Below are 23,183 nucleotides of genomic sequence, written 5' to 3' on the forward strand. Positions count from 1 at the left end.
TCACATGATGATGATTTGCTTCATTGATTTAAACTTTACTGAAAGTAAAATAATCCAAATGGATGAAATTGGCTTAATTTTTAGTATAAGTACAAATAACAATAATAATGATCAAATATGTAAAGTAATTATATAAAACACCTGAAATTAATTCTGTTCTGAATCCTTTCTGAAATGAATATTTACCTCCGAGCTGCTGTTAAAAAATCAATCAGCTTCTTGAGCAGTGAGATATAAACATATATAATATAATAAAACACACACTCACTGATGTGTATTGGACTTTAACAACACGTGTGTGAGTGATTGATATTAATCTGTTTGTGGCCGTGGGTCTGTGGAAAGTTATTTATCACCTGTCCTCAGATTTATGAATCTGGTTTATGACTGGATCAAACTCTGATTCTGCTTGGTCTCATAAAGCCGGAGCCTGTGATCTGTGGAGATAAAGATCTTCACTGATAATCCTGGTTCTTCTGTCCCTGGACCCACGGCCTCCTTCTCTAATGACTCCTCCTGTTTCTCTGCATTAATCATGTTCTAACTCCTCTTGATTCTTTCTGACCTCCTGCTTTGCTCTGGGTTCTCGGCCGTTAACCCTCCAGTTCTTTCTCCTCTTCTGCCTTTTCCTTCTGCTTCCCGGGACCGGGCCTGAAAACCCACTGCTGCTAATCAAAGCTCGTAGTCCTCTTGAGAACTCTCTCACCTGCCTGTCGGGTCGCATCTCCATGGAGGACCTGCAGAGCCAGAGGAGTACCAGCATGGACTGGCTTAGTAAGTTCACCGATCCCAGACTGCGTTCACACTGCAGAACCAGAACCAGAACCAGAACCAGAACCAGAACCAGAACCAGAACCAGAACCAGAACCAGAACCAGAACCTGCTTCTGTGTCAGGATCAGAAATCAGAAAGTCTTCAGAGACAAATGAGACGTCCCAAGGTTCAGGAGTTCTGTGGCCTGTTGTTTCTGATCCACATCCCAAATCAAATCAGATTTCTGCCGCAGTTTGAACGTAGTCTTGATCAAAATATAATAAACTTCCCCTCTCCTGTCGTTTAGACTCCACGTGTAAAGTACAGTAGATTTCATACAGTAGATTTTCCATAATCAAAGTATTTACAGTAGTGTCCCAAGTTTCTTTTGGTCTTGACCTTAGAATAAAACCCTTTCCTGACACCTTAAGGATTACATCAATTAGTTTTATTTCCTCAGTTTTATTTTTTTTTTACTGGCTGCATCAAACTGACAAGCAGGTTATTACCCACAATGCTCGGGGGCAGATGTATGAAAAGGCGACAGTGGCATCAGAATTTGCTATCGCGGGAGTTTGTCCTCCCGCTGGACGTCGTCTCTAACGTCTGAACCGACTGAACCGACTGAACCGACATCACGTGAATCTGTCGTCACACGTCAGAAAAACTGGAGTTTGACAGACGAGCAAACGTCAGCAGAGACGAGCAGAGCACTTAGTGAACCACTGATGTGGAAGATGGACGCTTAGATGATCAGATGGACAGACACACACGATAGAAATGTGTCGGAAGAACAGAAACCTCCTAGCTACCGTCCGAACTCTGAACCCTGAAAGATGTTTTATAAATAACAAAATGAAATCGATTAATTTGGACCTTTTTGAGTCGTGAACCCAAGTAGAAAAGACGCCATCGCAATAAGTCAATATCAAATGAAATTTATTTATTAACACGTTCTGGTCTTTTTTCGTTTAAAAATACTTAGTGAACCGACTGATGTGGAAGACAGACGCTTAGATGATCAGAAGGACAGATACACACGATAAAAATGTATCGGGTTAACAGAAACCTCGTAGCTACCGTCCGAACTCTGAACAATGAAAGATGTTTTATAAATAACTAAATGAAATCGATTAATTTTGGCCTTTTTGATTCGTGAATCCAAGTAGAGAAGCAATACGTCAATATCAAAAGGAAACTATCTATTAACACTTTCTGCTATTTTAGCCTTTTAAAAATACTTTATCCTCATAAACATGTAAATGGAGAATAAGCTCCAACATGTCCCAGATCCAGATCCAATCGTTGTCCCGAACCCGGACGTAGACGTGTCCTCAGCTTCTTCCTGCTCCTCTCTCCGGTTTGCTTGAGTGTGGCGGTTGTGCTGGTTCTTCCTTTTTCCCGCGCTGCATGGTGATTGGTGGGTGGCTGGGTGGGGGGGGGGGGTGGGTGGGGAAGCAAAGTGTCTGTGCCACTGTCTCTCCTCAGGTCTCTGCCGACCTCGTGCTCTCGTCCAGGTGAAGCTGGCCCCTCCTCTAACTGCTCAGACTCCCTGTGTGTTCTCCACAGACAGTCCCACCACCACGCACCGGAACCTGACGTCCAGCAGCATGAACGACATCTCCGACAAACCAGAGAAAGAACAGGTGAGTCTGGGGGGGGGGGAGGGCGGAGAGCAAATCCATCAGGGTCCTTTGAACTCTTTGATACAGTTGATAGAAGGTGATGTCCATGAGTTTCTGAAGGTGACGCCCTTTAATCTTTAATGAACTGTGATGAACAGCTGACTGACCACCAGTGGTGTATAAAGTACTTGAAAGCCATACTTGAGTAAAAGTACAGATATCTGACCTGAAAGTGACTCCGGTAAAAGTAGAAGTCACCCGTCAGAAAATGACTTGAGTAAAAGTCTTAAAGTAGCTCCAATTAAAAGTACTTAAGTATCAAAAGTATTAGGTGTTGAAATGTACTTAAGTATCAAAAGTAAAAGTGCTTTTTATAGAAGGTCTATACAGACACAAAACAACCCAAAATGCTTCTCCTCAAGATTTATCTCAACTGACTGAAAAATTATAACAACAATATGAATATAATGTATATAATGTATAATTTTACAAATTTTGAACCCTAGATGAGAGAGAGAGAGAGAGAGAGAGAGAGAGAGAGAGAGAGAGAGAGAGAGAGAGAGAGAGAGAGAGAGAACCAACCTCCGCTGCTCAAGTAACGAGCCCGTTTGAGAATGTAAGAAGTAGAAAGTTCACATATTTGTGCTCAAATGTAACGAGTAAAAGTAAAAAGTCGTCAGGAAAAGAAATACTCAAGTAAAGTACAGATATGTGAAAAATCTACAGTAACAAAGTATTTCTACTTCGTTACTTCCCACCACTGCTGACCAGTATGGACGTTTTGGGGCCAGTTCAGATATTGCTGACCAAAATATTTCTGACAAATTGGCTGCTATATATATATGATGATTCCCTGATGACAAAGAAATGTAACTGAGGTTTGATATTTCTCAGTTTAACGAAAAATGTAATTATCAATAACTCATAATAAAAAACACATCCAAATATATAGAGCAGGAATTTAAGAATAATCATAATTAACCAATCATGTTCATCTTTTTTGCATCGTCTATACGTAAAATATAAGTTTTCATACGTCCAAAATTAAATTCAGATTCTGATATCGACCTTTTGTTATTTCCAACTATTAAATTAATTAGGATCCAATATTGTCAAGCTCAGTTTTTCTGAAGGAACCAGACGACTGTGGCTGCAGGTTCAGATCAGAGAGATCAGTGTGTATCAGTGTGTAATAGTGTGTATAACTGTGTATCAGTGTGTAATAGTGTGTATCAGTGTGTATCAGTGTGTATCAGTGTGTGACAGTGTGTATCAGTGTGTAGCAGTCTGTGACAATGTGTAATAGTGTGTAATAGTGTGTATCAGTGTGTTTTAGTGTGTATCAGTGTGTAACAGTGTGTATCAGTGTGTGACAGTGTGTATCATTGTGTAACATTGCGTAACAGTGTGAACTGCTCTCAACCTGCTGCAGCCAAGTCTGTAAAACTTGATTCCAGAGGTTATGTAATCTGTGCTGAAGCAGTTTATTTAGATAAAGTGAATAAAGTCTGTTGTGAGGAGGCCGTGACGCTCGGGTCAAGAAACCTAATGAATAACAGAGTGAGAAGAAATCAATGATTCAGAGACAGTGGGAACAAACCAGTATTCCCCCAGTTCAACCAGTTCCCAGTTCAGATCCTCCCTCAGATATCAGGCTCCTCCTCTCTGGGGTTTTATCAATGAGTTTCTCTCGTTTATGACAAGTCGGCGTCTTCTCTCTCTCCTCTGATATTTCCATGAGTCACATTTATCACATCTCGTCCGACTCAAAGTCGAGTGGGGGGGTGAAGGATCCGCCTCCGTCAGCTGTCAGTCACTCGGGAGGGGGGGGAGATCTGGTCTTCAGGTCTCAGGGAGAAGAGAGAAGTAGGTCAAAGCCCACTGAGTCGTCCTGAGGGACAGACAGTGGAGGACTGACAAGTGGACAGGAAGTGTTTGTCCTCAGTGTTTTCCACCCCCCCCACCCCCCCACTCAGTCTGTTAACAACATTCACAAGTTTCCTCTGAGGGGCCGACGTGCACTGAGCGTCCCCCTGGTGGATCCCTGGGGGAAGTGAATCCAAGAGAGGACACCTTGAGAATGTGTGGTTCACAGTTTCCTCTGGAGATTCCTCCACTCGCTTTCTTTACTTTCAAACCTCCTGAATAATCCCACGATTTATTAAAATGAAGTTCTCCTATTTTATATCGAGCCCTGTGAAAAAGTGGATATTAGTCTCTAAAGCTTTTACAGTTCACTTCTCATCTTTGCTCTTTAAATGTATTTCCTTGAGCTTATTAAATATGAAAAATGATGTTCTAACACTGTGGACGTGAAGTGTAAAGGAAATAGTTTATGAGCCTGCAGCTCGTTTAGCTTTTAACTTCGTCAGTTAAATTGGGATCAAATGAATTTAGTCTTTTACAAAAAGCAACACCAGCGTCTTCTCAGTCACCAGGAAGTGGGCGTCGACAGGAAGCTCCTCAGGCTCTGAGACGCCTGACGAACCAATCAGATCTCATGTCAAACGTTTGGGACAAAGTAGTTTTTAGCTTCTCATGTCGCTGCTGGAACAACTCGTCAGATTAGATCAGATAAGTAATAAGAATCAGTTCAAACCTTTCTGCATCTTGTAGTTCTTAGTTTTCATGAAGTCAAAATCAAGTGTGTGTTATAATAGCTGAGTTGGGGGGGGGGGGGGGGGGTGACACGGATCTGAGTGGTTCAGTTCCTCTGGTTTAACCCGAGGATCATTGACAGAGCAGCTCTCTGCCAGGACGGTTTAACGGCCTCTGATTGGATCTGCTCGGATGTCTCCAGTGTTCACGTCTTTATGGGATTTGAGTTCAGAGGCTGACGCACCTGATCTGGGAGGAAGGGAGGACATGATGATGATGATGATGATGATGATGATGATGATGAGCTCTCACCACCGGGCGGCTGGGGGATCTGTGATTGGATTCTTCTCCCCACACTGATAATAGATCCAGTATCTATTTAAAAAAATTCAGTTGTCATCTTATTTTAGACTTTAAATACATTTTAAAAGTGTGGAACCTGCTGTGAGACTTGATATTTTGGGCGTGTGAGTGGGCGTGTGATCTAATCCAATTAAAACCCTGGCACGGCTTCTGAAGTCACATTTAACTCTCTCTGCTGCTGGTCTGCTGTTTGAAAACTTAGAGAAACTTAGATTCTTTATTCTGTTGCATTTTCCTCAACTGCTGAAAACAATTAAAACAAAAGCAACAGAAACAACAGATTATAAAAGTTATATTCTGAGATGATCTTTCTTATCCGGTCTGAATTACTTGTGTCGTCTCTCCTGGTTAAAGTTTTAACGAACGTCCGTCCTGAGATCTGAGAGTTCCATGTTTCAGTGTTTATATCAACAGACGCTCCTCAGGAATATTTGTATGTGTGATGATTTATTTCATCGGTTAAATACAAAGCCAGAGATCCAGTGTTCTAGATGATGTGGCTGCAGAAACCAGTGAAACCAGTCACATCCAAAGTTAGAGCATTTCTCCTTAGATTATATTTAGATGTAAGAATTAACTATATGGCATTTAGTCATAAATCTAGATCCCAGAAAACATACAAATCTTGATCTACAGATGTTTTTGCTCTGATTAATTCCCTTTGTTCCTTTTCCTTATCGTCACTGGGACTTTAAAAATAGATTTAGTTTATTTGCAGAAGCAAATGTGACACTAATAAGATGCTGGAGAGGTTTATGATGTTGTCAAATACATTGAAATAAGATCCACGTGAATTTACTGAGACCAGAAACTAAGGAGGGAAGTTTGCTATTATTAAGATATTCTATTTAAACCTTCAGAAACAACACAAAGTGAATGTTGTGGTCTTTTTGTTGTGAAGAGTATTGTGTTTGATTTAAGTCTCATATCATTGCAGAGACGTCAGCTCGGCTCTGTCTCTCAGTGACTGTTTCCTGCTCTCGGCTGATTTAAAGTTAATATATAACTCAGCAGTTTTCCTCATAATCTTATCTACGTATTTACAACTCTTTGTCTTTGGAGTTTTCTTAATTAATGATCTGCTGCTGTAGTCGTACTTTTAATCACGTGGAGCAAAAGGATTGTTGGATTGTCAGAGAAAGTCTGGAGTCACATGACCTCAGTGGTTGAGCTCAGACGTGTGAACGCACATCAGCTTCATCTCAGGTTCTCATGTCCCTGAATCAATCATCAGGTTTCACAATGGTCCGGACGTCCTGTTCTTCACGATATCTCAAGAACGTCCTTCAGGGAACTTCTTCAGATTCTGTCCAGAGATTCACTTTGACTCAAGGACGAACTGATTAGATCTTTAGTGATCAAATGTCAAAGGTCAAGTTCACCGTGACCTCACAAAGCTCTTTTGTTACCTCAACAGAATTCTTTCCGATTTGGCTCGAATGTTCCCTGAGACTCACAGATGAACTGATCATCTCTGTGTGGACTCCTGAGGGTTCATGTGTTGTTCAGAAGCTAAAAGTCTCTGTGATACACAAGTGTTTTCCACACACTGACTGGTTTTCATATTTACAAATCTGCAAATGAGAAAGGCCTCGGGCGGACAGAAGACAGACCGGTCGGACTCTGATCTTCTTCAGTGTTTAAACGTTGAACCTGTGAAGCTCAGCTTGTGTCCGACCTCCGTCTTCATCTCAGCATCTCGGTGACAGGAAGAAATACAGACCTGATGTTCCTGCTCATTGTCACGATGCGCTGGAGCCTCCTGGTTTGGTATTTACTCCGACTGGTTTAATTAACTGACTGGTGTGAACTTCACATTTAACGTCTCCTCCCGTGTTCCTCTCCTTTGTGCTTCTCAGCTGAGGAACAAGTTTATGAAGAAGTTGCCGAGAGACGCCGAGGCCTCCAACGTGCTGGTGGGGGAGGTGGACTTCCTGGACTCGCCGTTTGTGGCGTTTGTGCGTCTGCAGCAGGCGGTGATGCTGGGAGCGCTGACCGAGGTTCCTGTTCCCACGAGGTGAGATTCATGGATCTGCTAAATGAGAGCTGGCGTTTAATCACAGCTTCCATGGAGACAGTGGGAGGAGTTTAGGCTCCTGAGCGTCTTCTGGGTCATAGGTTAGCTTTAGACTTCAGATTTGTAGGTTCGTTTTACTATGAAAATATCAAAAAATACAAAATATTGAATAGTTAACCCACGACAAACTTCATATGGCATGAAAAACACACAAAAAAAGGGAATCCTTTCACGTTCGGTACAGATGTTCACAGATGAACTGGTTAGACTTGGGGTGGCCATAGGTCAAAGGTCACGGTGACCTCACTAAACATGTGTTCGACCCCTGGAACATTGAATATGTCCTGATAACAAAAAAGTCTGCTTCTAGGGAATTTCTTCAGATTCTGACCAGTTGTCACTTGGACGTGTTTTAAACAAAAATGTAATTTGTAGGTTCACTTTACTATGAAAATATACAAAATACAAAATATTGATTAGTTATCACACACAAAACTTCATATCACACATAAAAAAAAAGGGAATCCTTTCACGTTTTGTACAGATGTTCACTTAGACTCACAGATGAACTGGTTAGACTTGGGGTGGCCAAAGGTCAAAGGTCACGGTGACCTCACTAAACATGTGTTCGACCCCTGGGAACATTGAATATGTCCTGATCACAAAAAGTCTGCTTTTAGAGAATTTCTTCAGATTTTCTTCAGATTTTATTTGTCACTTGGACGTGTTAACACTAAAATGTAATTTGTGTGTAAAGTTCAAGGTCGTGAACTCACCGACACACGAGTCTGATTGAACTTTAAGAACTTTAAAAGCTGAGTTTCAGATCAACACAGCCTGGATTTGTGTATTAAGTTTGTTGTTGCTGCTGCAGCTTCACTTGTAACTGAGGGAACTTCTCCCACTGGTCTGATGAACGAGTGAATGTTGTTTGAAACAACGTCCTTCAGGAATCTCTCAGCTGTGGTGACGTGTGTAATAAATCTCTATGAGAGACGAGCTCGTTGTAAATAAAACCCTTCAAGGTTTTATCATTCCTATAATAAAGATTACAGAAGCAGTTGTGAGGATCGTGAAGCCGCCTCCCTGTGGTCACAACACGTCTGTGTGCTCTAAAGGCCGTGAAGAGAAATATATACATATCATTTATATTTAATATAAATTACACAGCTGCTTTGTTTCATTCTTCTTTCTGGTGATAGAGATGAAGCTGAATAGACTTTTTTACACTTTGTACAAACAAAACTTTTATAATAATTCCTCTAAAGACATTAAAAACCTGGATATTAATCTGAGCTGGTTGTTTATATGAATGTTGTTTCTCTTCACAGGTTTTTATTCATCCTGCTCGGACCCAAAGGCAAAGCCAACTCGTACCATGAGATCGGCCGAGCCATCGCCACCCTCATGTCCGATGAGGTCGGTCTGATATTAACGTTTATGATCTGCTCGTGAGAACCAGCAGCTCCGGTCCAGAGCTTCAGCCTCGTGTGTTTGTGTGCAGGTGTTCCACGACATCGCCTACAAGGCCAAGGACCGAGAGGACCTGCTGGCCGGCATCGACGAGTTCCTGGACGAGGTGATCGTGCTTCCTCCTGGAGAGTGGGACCCGACCATCAGGATAGAGCCGCCCAAGTCCCTCCCCTCCTCGGACAAGAGGTCTGTACCCGAGACACCAGACATCATCTACACGGCTTTTCTTCTTCACTGTTTTTATTGCAGTTTTTTGTTTCCATTCAACAAACAAACAGTGTCTACAAAACTAGACACAAAACAAAACAAACACAAAACATACATTACAGCTCTTACATGAGGGATGAACATATGGCATGATACAAGAGGTGATGAATCTCACAGTGCACGAATGTCGTTTAAGTCCACAGCTTTTAATAAGGTGGAGGAAAGGTCTGGACAGATATAGTCCAAAAAATGGGCGCCACACTCTGTAGAACTGATCTAAACTGTGATGTATGATGTTGGTAAGATATTCTAAAAGGATCAGTTCAAAAATTATTTTGCGCCAACCACAGACAGAAGGGACCTTGTCACTAATCCACTGCAAAAGAATATTTTTCCTAGCTGCAAACTTTAAAATATTACACAATCTTTTGTTGACTGCTGTTTTCAAACAGTCACTTGGGAGACCTAGAATCAGGGATATGGGGTCCGTTCCTATATTAATATGAAAAATTCTCTCTATTTCACTTATAACCTCAACCCAATATCTTTGAAGTTTACGACAAGACCAGAAACAATGAGTTAGAATTCCCACATCAGTTTTACACTTGAGACACAGAGGGGAGAGAGAGCGGTTGAAGAAATGCCTGCGGTGAGGGGAAATATGTAATCTGTGTAAAATCTTAAGTTGTATTGCTCTTGTCCGAGTGCAAATTGAAATATTTGCAAGAGACCAAATGGTATCCCACTTGTCTTCATCTATGGTCACAGACAACTCCCTCTCCCACACACCTCTGACCCCCTGCGCACCAGTAGTAGAAAAACCATTAAGTACATGGTAAAATTAGCTCAGAGATACTTTCAATTGTTGATGAAACAGAAACCTCTCAACAGCAGATGTACAAGGCTTCTACTCCGAGGGTCACGAGAGGAGAGGAGCAGATCTCAGCCCACAGGGAAACTCAGGGTTCAGTCTGGAGACATCTGGACCTTCTGACAATTTACAAGCTCCTATTAACTCCTCATGTCTCTGGACTGTGGGAAGAAGCTCGTGGAGAAAACTCAAAGTCACAGAGAGAACATGGAAACTCCACAGACTTCAAACTGGGAATCAAACAGTGAATCTTCTATCTGTGTCTGTGTGAATCACTTTACCACCGTGCCGCAAACTGGCAGATATCTACCATACGTCTATGCTAGATATCTACCAGAAGAGCACAAGTATCTGGGAAATAAAGCACAATACTAATTATAATATTAAGAAAAATAAAGATTTTTGATGTATTACTTTATTCGTTTATTTAACACACACCTTTTCATTTCATGTTACAAACTGTTCTTCGATTTGTAACCACTGTTTTTCGTGTTTTAGGAAAAACATGTACGCAGGAGGCGACTCCCAGATGAACGGAGACACGCCTCACGACGGAGGTCACGGGGGAGGGGGGCACGCCGTGGGGGAGGAGCTAAAGAAAACTGGAAGGTATAAACTGTCTCTTATGTCTTATTTTATATTGTCAATCAGATGTGAAGCACTTTGCACTTTAATGCAAATATATGAATTTAGAACCTCAACAGTTAAATGAGACTAAATGAATATTGTTCAGAATGCTGAGCGATGATTCCACAGACGTTCAGAGAAGAAGTAGAAACAGGAAGTTGTTCCTCTGCTGATGACTCATCGTGTGATTCGCTCAGGTTCTGCGGAGGCCTCCTACTGGACATCAAGAGAAAAGCGCCTTTCTTCGTCAGTGACTTCACCGACGCCATCCACATCCAGGCCCTGTCGGCCATCATGTTCATCTACCTGGGCACGGTGACCAACGCCATCACCTTCGGGGGTCTGCTGGGGGACGCCACGGAGAACATGCAGGTCAGACCGACCTCCATCCGTCTGTAGGAGCGCCGATCACTCCTCCTCTGGGTGACCATGTGTCTGTTTCCCCGTGGTGCGTTCAGGGCGTGTTGGAGAGTTTCCTGGGGACGGCGATCGCCGGGGGGGTCTTCTGTCTGTTCGCCGGTCAGCCGCTGACCATCCTCAGCAGCACGGGCCCGGTGCTGGTGTTCGAACGGCTGCTCTTCAACTTCAGCAGGTTCATCCATCTACGACCTATCAACACCTTATCACTTAAAAACAACATATTACACAAAAGATCAAGTTTCTTTCACAATTTATATAATAGTGAAGGTTTTAATAACAAAAAACGTTAATTTAATGAGATTGAATTGTAATGTTGCAAGGAAATAGAGAATAAAATGACAATATTACCTTTTTATAGAGAAACAATGAGATGAGAATATTTTTTAGCTTTTCATGTCAAACAAGGAACTGCATGTTGTGACTATTTTTTTTTTTTAACTTATTTATATTTGGTTTTCAACTAAACAATATGCGTTTTCAGACAGTTACTTTCTTAGTCCATTTTTCAACTGTATACAATATTGTTATACATGGTAGATTCAAGTACAGTGAACAATGCATAGAAAGAACAACAAACATCAAACAGTGCTCACTCCAAGAGAAAAAGAGGGGGGATAAGAATCAGAATAAATGGTTGATTACATACATAATTTATTAAATAAAAAGGAGAAAGAAGAAAGAAAAAACAAGTAAAATGAAAATAAAACCAGGGATAAAGAAATAGTAATTGTCTACTCCAGAATGTAGTATCATAGGTGCTATATATGCTTTTCAGAGAGGATGGTGTATAATGAATGTGAATATGGAGAGTTGACAGATAACCGCTCAACCAGAGGCCCAGAGCGAGATTAATAAGTAACCCTCATTGTATTAATAACACAGAGACAGGACTCCATCGTGTAGTAAAGATCAACTTTTTGTTGTGACTATTGATGGTTTTTATAACTTTACAGTTTCTGGGTCCACACGTCTCTTATCCTCAGTGATCTTTGTTCCCCTGATGCAGAGAGTACAGCTTCGACTACCTGGAGTTCCGGCTGTGGATCGGCCTGTGGTCGGCGTTCTTCTGCCTGCTGCTGGTGGCGACCGACGCCAGCTTCCTGGTGCAGTACTTCACCCGCTTCACGGAGGAAGGCTTCTCCTGCCTCATCAGCTTCATCTTCATCTACGACGCCTTCAAGAAGATGCTCAAGCTCTCTCACCACTACCCCATCAACGCCGGCTTCCAGGAGGAGCTGGTCACGCAGTACCACTGCCTCTGCATGGCGCCCGCGGTGTACGGTGAGTCGGACAGAGGTTTACAGGATGAACACTGCACCAGCAGGTGTGTTTAGAAGGTTCTGATGGTGTGCTGGTGTTGTTGCAGTGAACATCTCAGATGGAGATTCCTTGGACGCGGCCTCGGAGTGGAACAGCACCGATCTGGTGAGTGACTCGACATTTACAGCTGCACAACCTGAGATAAAGCGTGTGTAACTGAACTGAAGAAATTAGTTTCTCTGTCGCTAACCAGTTTTCTGACTGGAGTCCTAGGAGTGTGTCCTGAGGTTAAAGGTCACACCTGATGACTTTTCACCGTTTCTTTCCTCTTGTGTTTTATATCTTTTTTTGTGGAAGTTGTTGACCAATCACAGCAGAGTGGAGCCAGCTGACCAATCAGAGCAGCTTTATCGGGAGGGTGGTCTTAAAGAGACAGGAGCTAAAAGACAGAGGCTGAAAAGAGGACATTAGAGCATGAAAACATTTGACAGTTATTACATTTATTTATTGATCAGCCTGACGATGAGCAGCATGAAACCTTGTTGTCGTGTTCGAGACACAAGAGCTGATGGTGTCGGAGCAGCCATTCAGCCAATGGGAGGTCCGGCCCCCTGCTGGTTGACCAGTGGTGTAGCAGGACATTGACTGGAGTTCGTCTAATCCAGGAACAAAACGTTTCCTTGATTCCAGATGTGTTTGAACAACTTGTCTGAAAGGCTTTCCTTCCCTGAGACACGTCACTGGGCTGCAGCTCTGACACTGTGGAGCCTCCTGTAAATGTTTCTTCAGTTTCCTCAGACCGAAGGACTTTGGTCTCAATACAACACGTCTTGTAAATGGGTCACACATCTCACAGCGCCCCCCAGTGGTGAGATGCAGGTTTGAAACAGCAGCAGGGATTCTGTTCAGTCTGACATAAACAGTTTTCAATCAGCTGCTCTGAGGAGTTGTCGAATGTACAGAGCTTCACCTGAACGCCTCGTGACCTTCACAGCTCGTGTCCGTCCCTCTTCATCATGAGGAAACGTTTCTCTGTGACCTTGACACCTTCTGTTTCCTCCGTGCAGCCGATGAACGCCACGTGGTCGTCCCTCACCAAGACGGAGTGCGTGAAGTACGGCGGCGAGCTGGTGGGTCAGTCGTGCGAGTTCGTCCCGGACATCGCCCTCGTGTCCTTCATCCTGTTCTTCGGCACCTACACCTGCTCCATGTGTCTGAAGAAGTTCAAGACCAGCCAGTTCTTCCCCACCACCGTGAGTGCCACGCTGGGATCGTTTAGCCCGGCCAGTCACCTGTGAAGAGAAGAGATGAGGTGTCCCGGCTGCTTCTTAAAATAGCAGATTAGAAACGCTGAGGTTCCGTCTGTTTGCTTCCACGCAGGTGAGGAAGCTCATCAGTGACTTCGCCATCATCCTGGCCATCCTCATCTTCGTTGGGGTCGACGTGCTCATCGGAGTGGAGACGCCCAAACTCATCGTGCCAACGGAGTTCAAGGTGAGTTCCTGAGGAGCAGGAAGTTCTGATGTGAGGCTCAACTCCACTAAATGACTGAAGATGCATATGAATGGTTGATTCTCCACTAGATTCAATTCATCTCAGCTTCATGTTGATGGTAGTTCCAGGTTTGAAGCCTTGTTTCTGTCTCCACAGCATTTGACATTTCCCTTGTCCTGTAAAAGCAGATCAGCAAGATCCAGATTTTTTCAATTAGAAATTAGAGAAATGTCCCAAAGGTCTTACCTCACAATCTTAAAGAACGTGATAATTCCCTTGATCTGATAAAAGAGATTATTCTGAGAGCATGTAAATGTAAATGTTGTCTTATACACAATAGCTAAAAATCTGAAGGGCAGATATTGAACGCTGTTAGTTTTGATTACCTAATGACCAAAATGTCACCTTTTTTAAAAAAAGTTTAAAAAGGTAACTTCATTGCCATGATATTTCTCTAAAAAATATTGTTTGATCTACTAAGAAAAATTAAGGCAACTTTTTGCATCAGATTAGAATGTACATCGAGCAAGACTGGTCATTTTTTGTAAGTATAAAGCACTTTATGCAAGTAAAGTCAACTTAATCTTTCTAGTTGAATAACTTGAGTTTTCAAGTAGGGTCTACTCAGCTTTTGTAATAAAGTCAGCTTAATTTTCATAGTAAAGTAACGTAATTTGTTGAGTAAAGTCAGCTTAATTATGAAAGTAAATTTAAATTGACTTTACTTGCAAAGTTTAGGTGATTTTACTTGGGAAAATTAAACTGACTTTACTTGGAAACTTTAGATCTTGTGTAGAAAAACTTAAGTAGTTCATACATAGACCATTCTTGCTTGAACTAACTAATATTTTGATGCAAAAAGTTGTCTTGATTTTTTTAAGTAGATCAGGCGGGACATTTTTATCAGTGTGGATCTTCTGCAAACGTCCCACCCGTCTTCTTTGTTTTGTGGAAAATCCGTTCAGTAGTTTTTGCTTCATCCTGCTGACAAACCAACCAACCAAGGAACAAACAGTCAGAGAGACACGGGATGAAATATAAAATCCTGCAGGTCGACACTTTGCGTTTGAAAAACATTAATTTGATCGGAACATTGACATGTTTCCAGCGTGTTTGCACATTAATTAATGTCCTGTTAACCAACGTACAGAACTATAAAGTTAATTATAACATAAACATCATATTTCTGAACTCGATTAAAGACAGTGTGTGATGTGTGTTTGACCCACGTGTTGACGGATGTGTGTGTCCCCGTGTCCCAGCCCACGAGTCCTCACCGGGGCTGGTTCGTCCCCCCCTTCGGAGGAAACCCCTGGTGGGTGTACCTGGTGTCGGCGCTCCCGGCCCTGCTGGTCACCATCCTGATCTTCATGGACCAGCAGATCACTGCGGTGATCGTCAACAGGAAGGAGCACAAGCTGAACGTAAACAAGAACACTGTGAACTGTGATCCAGATGTTTACATGGAGGAAACCAGATGTTATTAGAAGAATCTGAGAGAGTTCCCGTGTCCTTCAGAACACGCATGTACACACGTGTCCAGTGTGTGTGAGCGGTCACGTAATGTTTTTAGTGTGCACGAGGATTCAAACTGATTTAGAAAAGGTGGTTTTATCGATGTAGCCTATTAATCTGCAGCAGGTACATTGAAGTTACGAATGAAGTTAAAAAGTTTTCGTTGAAGAGTGAGGCTGTTCTCTGAGTTTCTGAGGAGACGAGGCTCATCGTGTGTTTCTCAGTCCGTTCAGGACACGTCGACCTTCACACTGAAGTTAAACACAGACTTCTCACCGGAGTGAGAGATGTTTCACGGGAGTGACTGAAACTGAACATGTTACCTGAAGAGTTCAGTCGCTGCTGAAGACGAGCAGCGACGGGAACATTATGAATCATTTCAGAGAAACAACATGAACGACACGCTCATAAAAGCTGTTTTTTAATGAATAGCAGAATTAAAAGAACAGAGCAGGAGCATGAACTATTTGATTATGTGTATTTACAAGAGAAGATGCACATTGTTTAACTGCAGCGACGGGAACATTATGAATCATTTGAGAGAAAAATCGGCTACAGAATGAATCAGGACGTTACAGTTAATGCTCATAAAATCTGGTTTTTAATGAATAGCATAATTAAAAGAACAGAATAGGAGCATGAACTATTTGATTATGTATAATTACAAGAGAAGATGCACGTGAATTAACATGCGGAGCCCCGACATTCAATTTCAACTTCTCTGTTTGCGTCCTGTTCCAGAAAGGGGCGGGCTATCACCTGGACCTGTTCCTGGTGGGCATCCTGATGGTGGTCTGCTCCTTCATGGGTCTGCCGTGGTACGTGGCCGCCACCGTCATCTCCATCGCTCACATCGACAGCCTGAAGATGGAGACGGAGACGTCGGCTCCCGGAGAGCAGCCCAAGTTCCTGGGAGTGAGGTGAGACTCATATTCATACAGAGAATTATAATATTCAGAGATAATGTGTCGTGTTTTCATCGTCTGGATCCAAACGAAGCGAAGGATCCTGCTGAGTTTCTGGGGGGTAGAAAGTCCAGAACCCCTGAGTTCACACACACACACACACACACACAACATACACAGTACACAACAGTGTGTTTGGGCTTCAGTATCTTGCCCGAGGACACCTGGGATCATACCGCCGACCTCGGGGTTCGTGGACAACCCGCTCTTCCTCCTGAGTCACAGCCACACAAATCCCTGATGTTACATCCACATGATCAGTGTGTTTGTTCAGGTCTCACGTTGAGTTCAGGGGGAAGTGGATGAATTATCACTTCTCTCTCTGACTAAAGGGGAAATAACGTGTTCTACATATTTGAAACATTCTGTTGACACGTGTGGTGTTTTCCCCCCCGAGCCTCCCGAGGTGTCAGCTGTCAGCTGGAGCAACAGACGCCTGCAGAACCGAACAGGGAGAAACTCACAGGGAACAAAGTGGGAAACAACATCTTCCCTCATCAGCAACTGGTTCTCATGATACTTGTGTTTGTCCTCCTCTGTGTTCCACAGGGAGCAGAGGGTCACGGGTGTGATGGTCTTCATCCTGACCGGCCTGTCTGTCTTCATGTCTCCGATTCTAAAGGTGCGTCTTCACAGATTGTCTCCGGATCTTCATGTGATGTCACCTCGTCTCTGAAATCAAATCTGAAATCTGAAATTCAGCCTTAAATCTGACAACAACAACTAAACAGGACATTAGCCTCTCATTTAATTGATTTGATTTAATTGGATTTGTAGGTAAATCTGGCTCGAATCAGGTTGTGTTTCTAATAAACATCTAATAAAAGTGAGATTAAGAGACAGATGTGCATCATATCTGTTATTTAATAAGTTATAGCTTCATTTTGTGGTGCTGCTCAGTGACAGATAGAGGTTTGTGTGTATTTTGTGTCATGAAGTTGACTTGTGTCTCCATGTTTCTGTCCCACAGTTCATACCGATGCCTGTGTTGTACGGAGTCTTCCTCTACATGGGAGTGGCCTCTCTGAACGGAGTGCAGGTATATCCAGAGCTTCACTTTGATGAGATAAGAGATGGATAGATGATAGATGGATGGATGGTAGATGGATGGATGGATGATAGATGGATGGATGATAGATGGATGGATGATAGATGGATGCATAGACCCAAACACCAGTCATTCTCTGGACTTCATGTCTGAAAGGACGTCTTGAGTTTGATCTGCAGACACCAATGTTCCTCCAGGTGGAGAGAAGAGAAAACCACGTCACATATCCGAGCCAGCGTGTAGCGTGTTCCTTTGACACGTGTATAGTATCATGTGTAGTATAATGTATAGTATCATGTGTAGTATCATGTATAGTATCATGTGTAGTATCATGTATAATATCATGTATAGTATCATGTGTAGAATCATGTATAGTATCATGTGTAGTATCATGTATAGTATCATGTATAGTATCATGTGTAGAATCATGTATAGTTTCATGTGTAGTATCATGTATAGTATCATGTAAAGTATCATGTATAGAATCATGTATAGTATCATGTATAGTATCATGTATAGTATCATGTGTAGAATCATGTATAGTTTCATGTGTAGTATCATGTATAGTATCATGTAAAGTATCATGTATAGAATCATGTATAGTATCATGTGTAGTATCATGTGTAGTATCATGTAAAGTATCAAGTATAGAATCATGTATAGAATCATGTATAGTATCATGTGTAGTATCATGTATAGTATCATGTGTAGTATCATGTGTAGTATCATGTATAGTATCATGTGTAGTATCATGTATAGTATCATGTGTAGTATCATGTATAGTATCATGTGTAGTATCATGTATAGTATCATGTATAGTATCATGTATAGTATCATGTATAGTATCATGTGTAGTATCATGTATAGTGTCATGTATAGTATCATGTATAGTATCATGTGTAGTATCATGTATAGTATCATGTATAGTATCATGTGTAGTATCATGTATAGTATCATGTGTAGTATCATGTGTAGTATCATGTGTAGTATCATGTATAGAATCATGTATAGTATCATGTATAGTATCACGTATAGTATCATGTATAGTATCATGTGTAGTATCATGTATAGTATCATGTATAGTATCATGTATAGTCTCATGTATAGTCTCATGTATAGTATCATGTATAGTCTCATGTATAGTCTCATGTATAGTATCATGTATAGTATCATGTATAGACTCATGTGTAGTATCATGTGTAGTATCATGTATAGTATCATGTATAGTATCATGTGTAGTATCATGTATAGTATCATGTGTAGTATCATGTATAGAATCATGTATAGTATCATGTGTAGTATCATGTGTAGAATCATGTATAGTATCATGTGTAGTATCATGTATAGAATCATGTATAGTATCATGTGTAGTATCATGTGTAGAATCATGTATAGTATCATGTATAGTATCATGTATAGTATCATGTATAGTATCATGTATAGTATCATGTGTAGTATCATGTATAGTATCATGTATAGTATCATGTATAGTATCATGTATAGTATCATGTGTAGTATCATGTGTAGTATCATGTATAGTATCATGTATAGTATCATGTATAGTATCATGTGTAGTATCATGTGTAGTATCATGTATGGTATCATGTATAGTATCAAGTGTAGTATCATGTGTAGTATCACGTATAGTATCATGTATAGTATCATGTATAGTATCAAGTGTAGTATCATGTGTAGTATCATGTGTAGTATCATGTATAGTATCATGTATATTATCATGTATAGTATCATGTATAGTATCATGTATAGTATCATGTATAGTATCATGTATAGTATCATGTATAGTATCATGTATAGTATCATGTGTAGTATCATGTATAGTATCATGTATAGTATCATGTGTAGTATCATGTGTAGTATCATGTATAGAATCATGTATAGTATCATGTATAGTATCATGTATAGTATCATGTATAGTATCATGTGTAGTATCATGTATAGTATCATGTATAGTATCATGTGTAGTATCATGTGTAGTATCATGTATAGAATCATGTATAGTATCATGTATAGTATCATGTATAGTATCATGTATAGTATCATGTATAGTATCATGTATAGTATCATGTATAGTATCATGTATAGTATCATGTGTAGTATCATGTATAGTATCATGTTTCCCTGTCCGTGTGTGTGTGCAGTTCATGGATCGTCTCAAGCTGCTCATGATGCCGGCGAAGCACCAGCCCGACCTGGTCTACCTGCGCCACGTCCCCCTCAGGAAGGTCCACCTCTTCACCTTCATCCAGATCTTCTGCCTGGCTCTGCTCTGGATCCTCAAGTCCACCGTGGCCGCCATCGTCTTCCCGGTCATGGTGAGAGACGTCGTTGAATAAAGACTTTAATATGTGTTTCAGTTTGCTCTGAGTTATGCTTTGAGTCACTGTTGTGGTCGGCTCCTCAGATCCTCGCCCTGGTCGCCGTCAGGAAAGCGATGGACTATTTGTTCTCGCAGCACGACCTCAGCTTCCTGGACGACGTCATCCCGGAGAAGGACAAGAAGAAGAAAGAGGACGAGAAGAAGAGCGGCAGCGTCGACAGCGACGGCGAAGACGTAAGTGAAATAAACGTTTTAAACTCGAAGCGTCTGCATCAAACCACGGAAACAAGAAAATCCTTCATGTTCCCTCAGTTTGTCTGAATTTGTTTTAAGTGACTGAGTTTTATCTTCATCACCAACGACCTGAGATCCAAGTTCACAGCAGCATGAAGCGTTTGAACTGGAGAAGAAAGTCCAGGTGAACATCTCGCTCTCTGAAAGACCGAGAACAAGAGGAGAAAGAGTTTTGTTACGTTTCCAATACTTATGAGATCTGTTTATAAATGTGAACATCATTTCTGGTATTTCAGGTGGAGAGGACGATTATTATCCTTTTACTTCTGATCCCAAACCAGTCTGTTCTAGGTTTGATGCTGATATTAATTAATTAATGCAGAGTTGTTCATTATATTAGAAACTTACTCTGCTTTGATTGGTTGGAGCCACTTCTTCCGTCATAAATAAGCTCCACCCACTTTGGCGTGTTGATGTCATGACGGCAGAGTGACAACGTGTGTTTGTTGTGTGTGTGTTTGACGTGTGTTTCTGTGTGAGACCATTTTGAGCATTCACCCTTCAGATATTTTTGAAGGTCTAGATTTATTTGAGAGTATTTTTGTTCTGTTTCTTGATAAAATCCATCAGAAGCTTTAGTTTTTATTTCTCATCGAGTTTTGATCAGTCTCAATAAAACAGTCAAAGCTTGGACAGTGTCAGAATCAAAGATTAAATTGAATTAAATAAATTAAAACAAAGCCATACTCGTGGTTTATGTATTTATATCTCGTGATTAACTCTCCCTCTGTTTGTCAGAAGCTCTGTTTTAAATCCAGAGTGGAAACATGAAACATGAAACATGAAAAGTCAGAGGCAGCAAAACGACTCCGTTCATCTATAAATAAATCTGCTGACATTTAATATTCCTCAGTTGACTTTCGCCTCAGCTCTCGTGTCCCTGTCAGGATCCTGTGAATCAGGTCGTTACCTCCTCGTGTTCCTGCACAGGTTACCATGGTGATTCACCTCGTTACCATGGGGATTCACCTCGTTAACAAGGGAATTAGTTTGATTCTTACAGGTTTATCATTTATTTTGTTTTTCCAGTTATATGATATTGTCTAATTTACTTTAAGGAACCAGTGAGTTATGAAATAAACCCAGAGTTTAGAGAAGCTGTTTATCTTTCAGCAGATTGTACTTTACAGTGAATCATTCATTTACACAAAGGCTCATAGAATGAATGTTGATACAGCCTTAGTTGTGTGAGTTTGTGCATGTGTGTGTGTGCGTTGATGCCGACTCACTGGCGCCCCCTAGGTCTCAGGATGTGTTTCCTCTCTCCAACAGTCCGACTACCCTTACAATGAGAAAGCTCCCAGCATTAAAATCCCCATGGACATGATGGAGCAGGAGCCCTTCTTAGGCGATAAGGCCTCTGACAGTGAGTAGAGCTGGAGGAGCAGCTCCTCTTCCTCCTCTTCATCCTGCTCTTCCTCCTCCTCTTCCTCGCTCAGACTCAGGCTGAAGAGTCGACTCTGTTGCATGTTCGTCTCTCACTCGCTGCTCAGCTTCAACTGCACGTTTTCCTCCTTTTTCGTTTTCCAGAACTTGAACAATATATTAACATTTGTTTCCTCCTCTTTTCTTTTCTTTGCTTCATGTTCTTTCATTTAATCAATTCTCTCTTCAGCTGGAAGTCAAGCAGCATGTTAACCTGATGATTAACTCACTGACATCTAAACTCATCTGTTCTAATTGATTTATCTTCTACTCTGTCTCTATTTGCTTGGTCTGTTCTTCTTTTTGATGTGTTATCAAATTGTTCTCTGATTAATGAATTTAATGTGTCGTTATGAGTAACTGTTAACATTTGAAATTCCGTAGAGTAAATTCTAACATAATATTAACTCTTGTGAAAACATCGATGAAGAAAGTATTTTTGCTTAAATATGTTTACATACAGTATTTAATCTATTTGGTTTTTGGTGGAACGTTCTTTTTGTTATCAAGTTTTTTCAATTCCCACCTTTTACCAATAACTGAAGATATTATAAAAAACTTAAACAGTGTGTGGACATGTTGTGTAGTTGGTGTTTGTGTAGCACCAGCAGCAGGTTGTCGGGTCCGACTCGTTCACAGGAACATGTAGGGACCATCCAGGCGAGGGGCGGAGCCTGTAGAGCAGCAGGAGGCTGGACATGACGTATAAACTCTTCCTCATCCTGAGATATTTGGATTTTGTGTTAGAAACCCCATCAACAAGTCCAGTGGTTCCACTGTTAATGTCTCCAGATGTTTGCAGCAACTCATTTCACCGACTGGTTTGTCCTCTAGTGAGATCTGCTGCAGATTCAAGGAGTCAAAGAGTCAAAGAGTCAAAGAGTCAAAGAGTCAAAGAGTCAAAGAGTCAAAGAGTCAAGGAGTCGCTGGTTTGAACAGAACAAATACAAGAAATCGTCTAATCTCTCGCTTTCTTTCTCTCTTTCTTCCCCAGGAGAGAAGTCCCCATCATTCCTTGACCGCCACACATCGTGCTGAGCAGCTTCGCTATTACCAGGCCAACTGCATGTCCAGGTGTGTGTCTGTGTGTGTGTGTGTGTGTGTGTGTGTGTGTGTGTGTGTGTGTGTGTGTCTCTGTGTGTTTGTGTAGCTGAGAGCCACAAATAAAACTGCCTCTGATTTCATTTTACATGTATTGATGATGGAGGCATCAAAAGGTTGCAGAAGGTCGTGCGTGGAGCTAACGAGCTAACGAGCTAACGAGCTAACGAGCTAACGCAGAACGCAGCACTGACCTTTAAAGGTCGCGGAGGCTAATTAGCTTAACGGCCGTTTACTTCGGTGCAGAGTTGTTTTTATTTCAGCTCAGACGTCTGCTCCTGTCGTTCTGAGGCTTTCTCTGCATCTGCTGCTCAAACAGAACAATTAGAGTTTAACTTGATAAACGACACAGTTCTGAATCCGGGGCCGTGGACTTTTATGTTCTTATTTTATTTTATAGTATTTGATTTGTATTGTAGCATATTTACAGAAAAAGCTTGAATAACTCACGGTTCACAGCAAAAACAGCAGAAACAAGAATTTAGCAAAGATCCAGATGTTTCCCTCAAACTTACAGGAGCTAAAATAATGTGAATATTCAATCAACTCCAAATTAATGGTTGTTTTTCTGCATAATAAAATATATAAAATACAATTATCCCGAACAAATTCAGTTTTCTTCAAACTTCAGATACCAAAGCGTTTTAGTCTTCATCAGTTAATCCCGATATCTTAAACTCATCTTCCATCGCTGAAGATTTCAGATTTATTTATTTATTTCAGACTGAAAATGAAGAAGACGATGTGTAGTGGAGTGAAAAGGTTGCGTGACGTCCGTGTTGTGTGTTG

The 23,183-nt window shown here is 41.4% G+C and overlaps 1 protein-coding gene across 1 annotated transcript in view; it reads left to right on the top strand.

Moving 5' to 3' along the window:
- Positions 1-23,183, top strand: part of slc4a4a (solute carrier family 4 member 4a) — a 52,293-nt gene that overhangs the window by 27,562 nt on the left and 1,548 nt on the right. The window contains exons 7-25 of the mRNA XM_061070903.1: positions 679-774; positions 2,323-2,399; positions 7,199-7,356; positions 8,688-8,775; positions 8,861-9,015; positions 10,406-10,516; positions 10,732-10,906; positions 10,993-11,126; positions 11,961-12,235; positions 12,321-12,379; positions 13,282-13,467; positions 13,595-13,708; positions 14,971-15,132; positions 15,965-16,143; positions 16,738-16,810; positions 17,159-17,227; positions 19,396-19,569; positions 19,659-19,808; positions 22,288-22,367. Coding sequence (XP_060926886.1) covers positions 679-774; positions 2,323-2,399; positions 7,199-7,356; positions 8,688-8,775; positions 8,861-9,015; positions 10,406-10,516; positions 10,732-10,906; positions 10,993-11,126; positions 11,961-12,235; positions 12,321-12,379; positions 13,282-13,467; positions 13,595-13,708; positions 14,971-15,132; positions 15,965-16,143; positions 16,738-16,810; positions 17,159-17,227; positions 19,396-19,569; positions 19,659-19,808; positions 22,288-22,367 — 2,515 coding nt within the window. The remainder of the gene's footprint in view (positions 1-678; positions 775-2,322; positions 2,400-7,198; positions 7,357-8,687; positions 8,776-8,860; positions 9,016-10,405; positions 10,517-10,731; positions 10,907-10,992; positions 11,127-11,960; positions 12,236-12,320; positions 12,380-13,281; positions 13,468-13,594; positions 13,709-14,970; positions 15,133-15,964; positions 16,144-16,737; positions 16,811-17,158; positions 17,228-19,395; positions 19,570-19,658; positions 19,809-22,287; positions 22,368-23,183) is intronic.

This window comes from Limanda limanda, chromosome 5 (genome assembly GCF_963576545.1).
Source record: "Limanda limanda chromosome 5, fLimLim1.1, whole genome shotgun sequence".
Lineage (NCBI taxonomy): Eukaryota > Metazoa > Chordata > Actinopteri > Pleuronectiformes > Pleuronectidae > Limanda > Limanda limanda.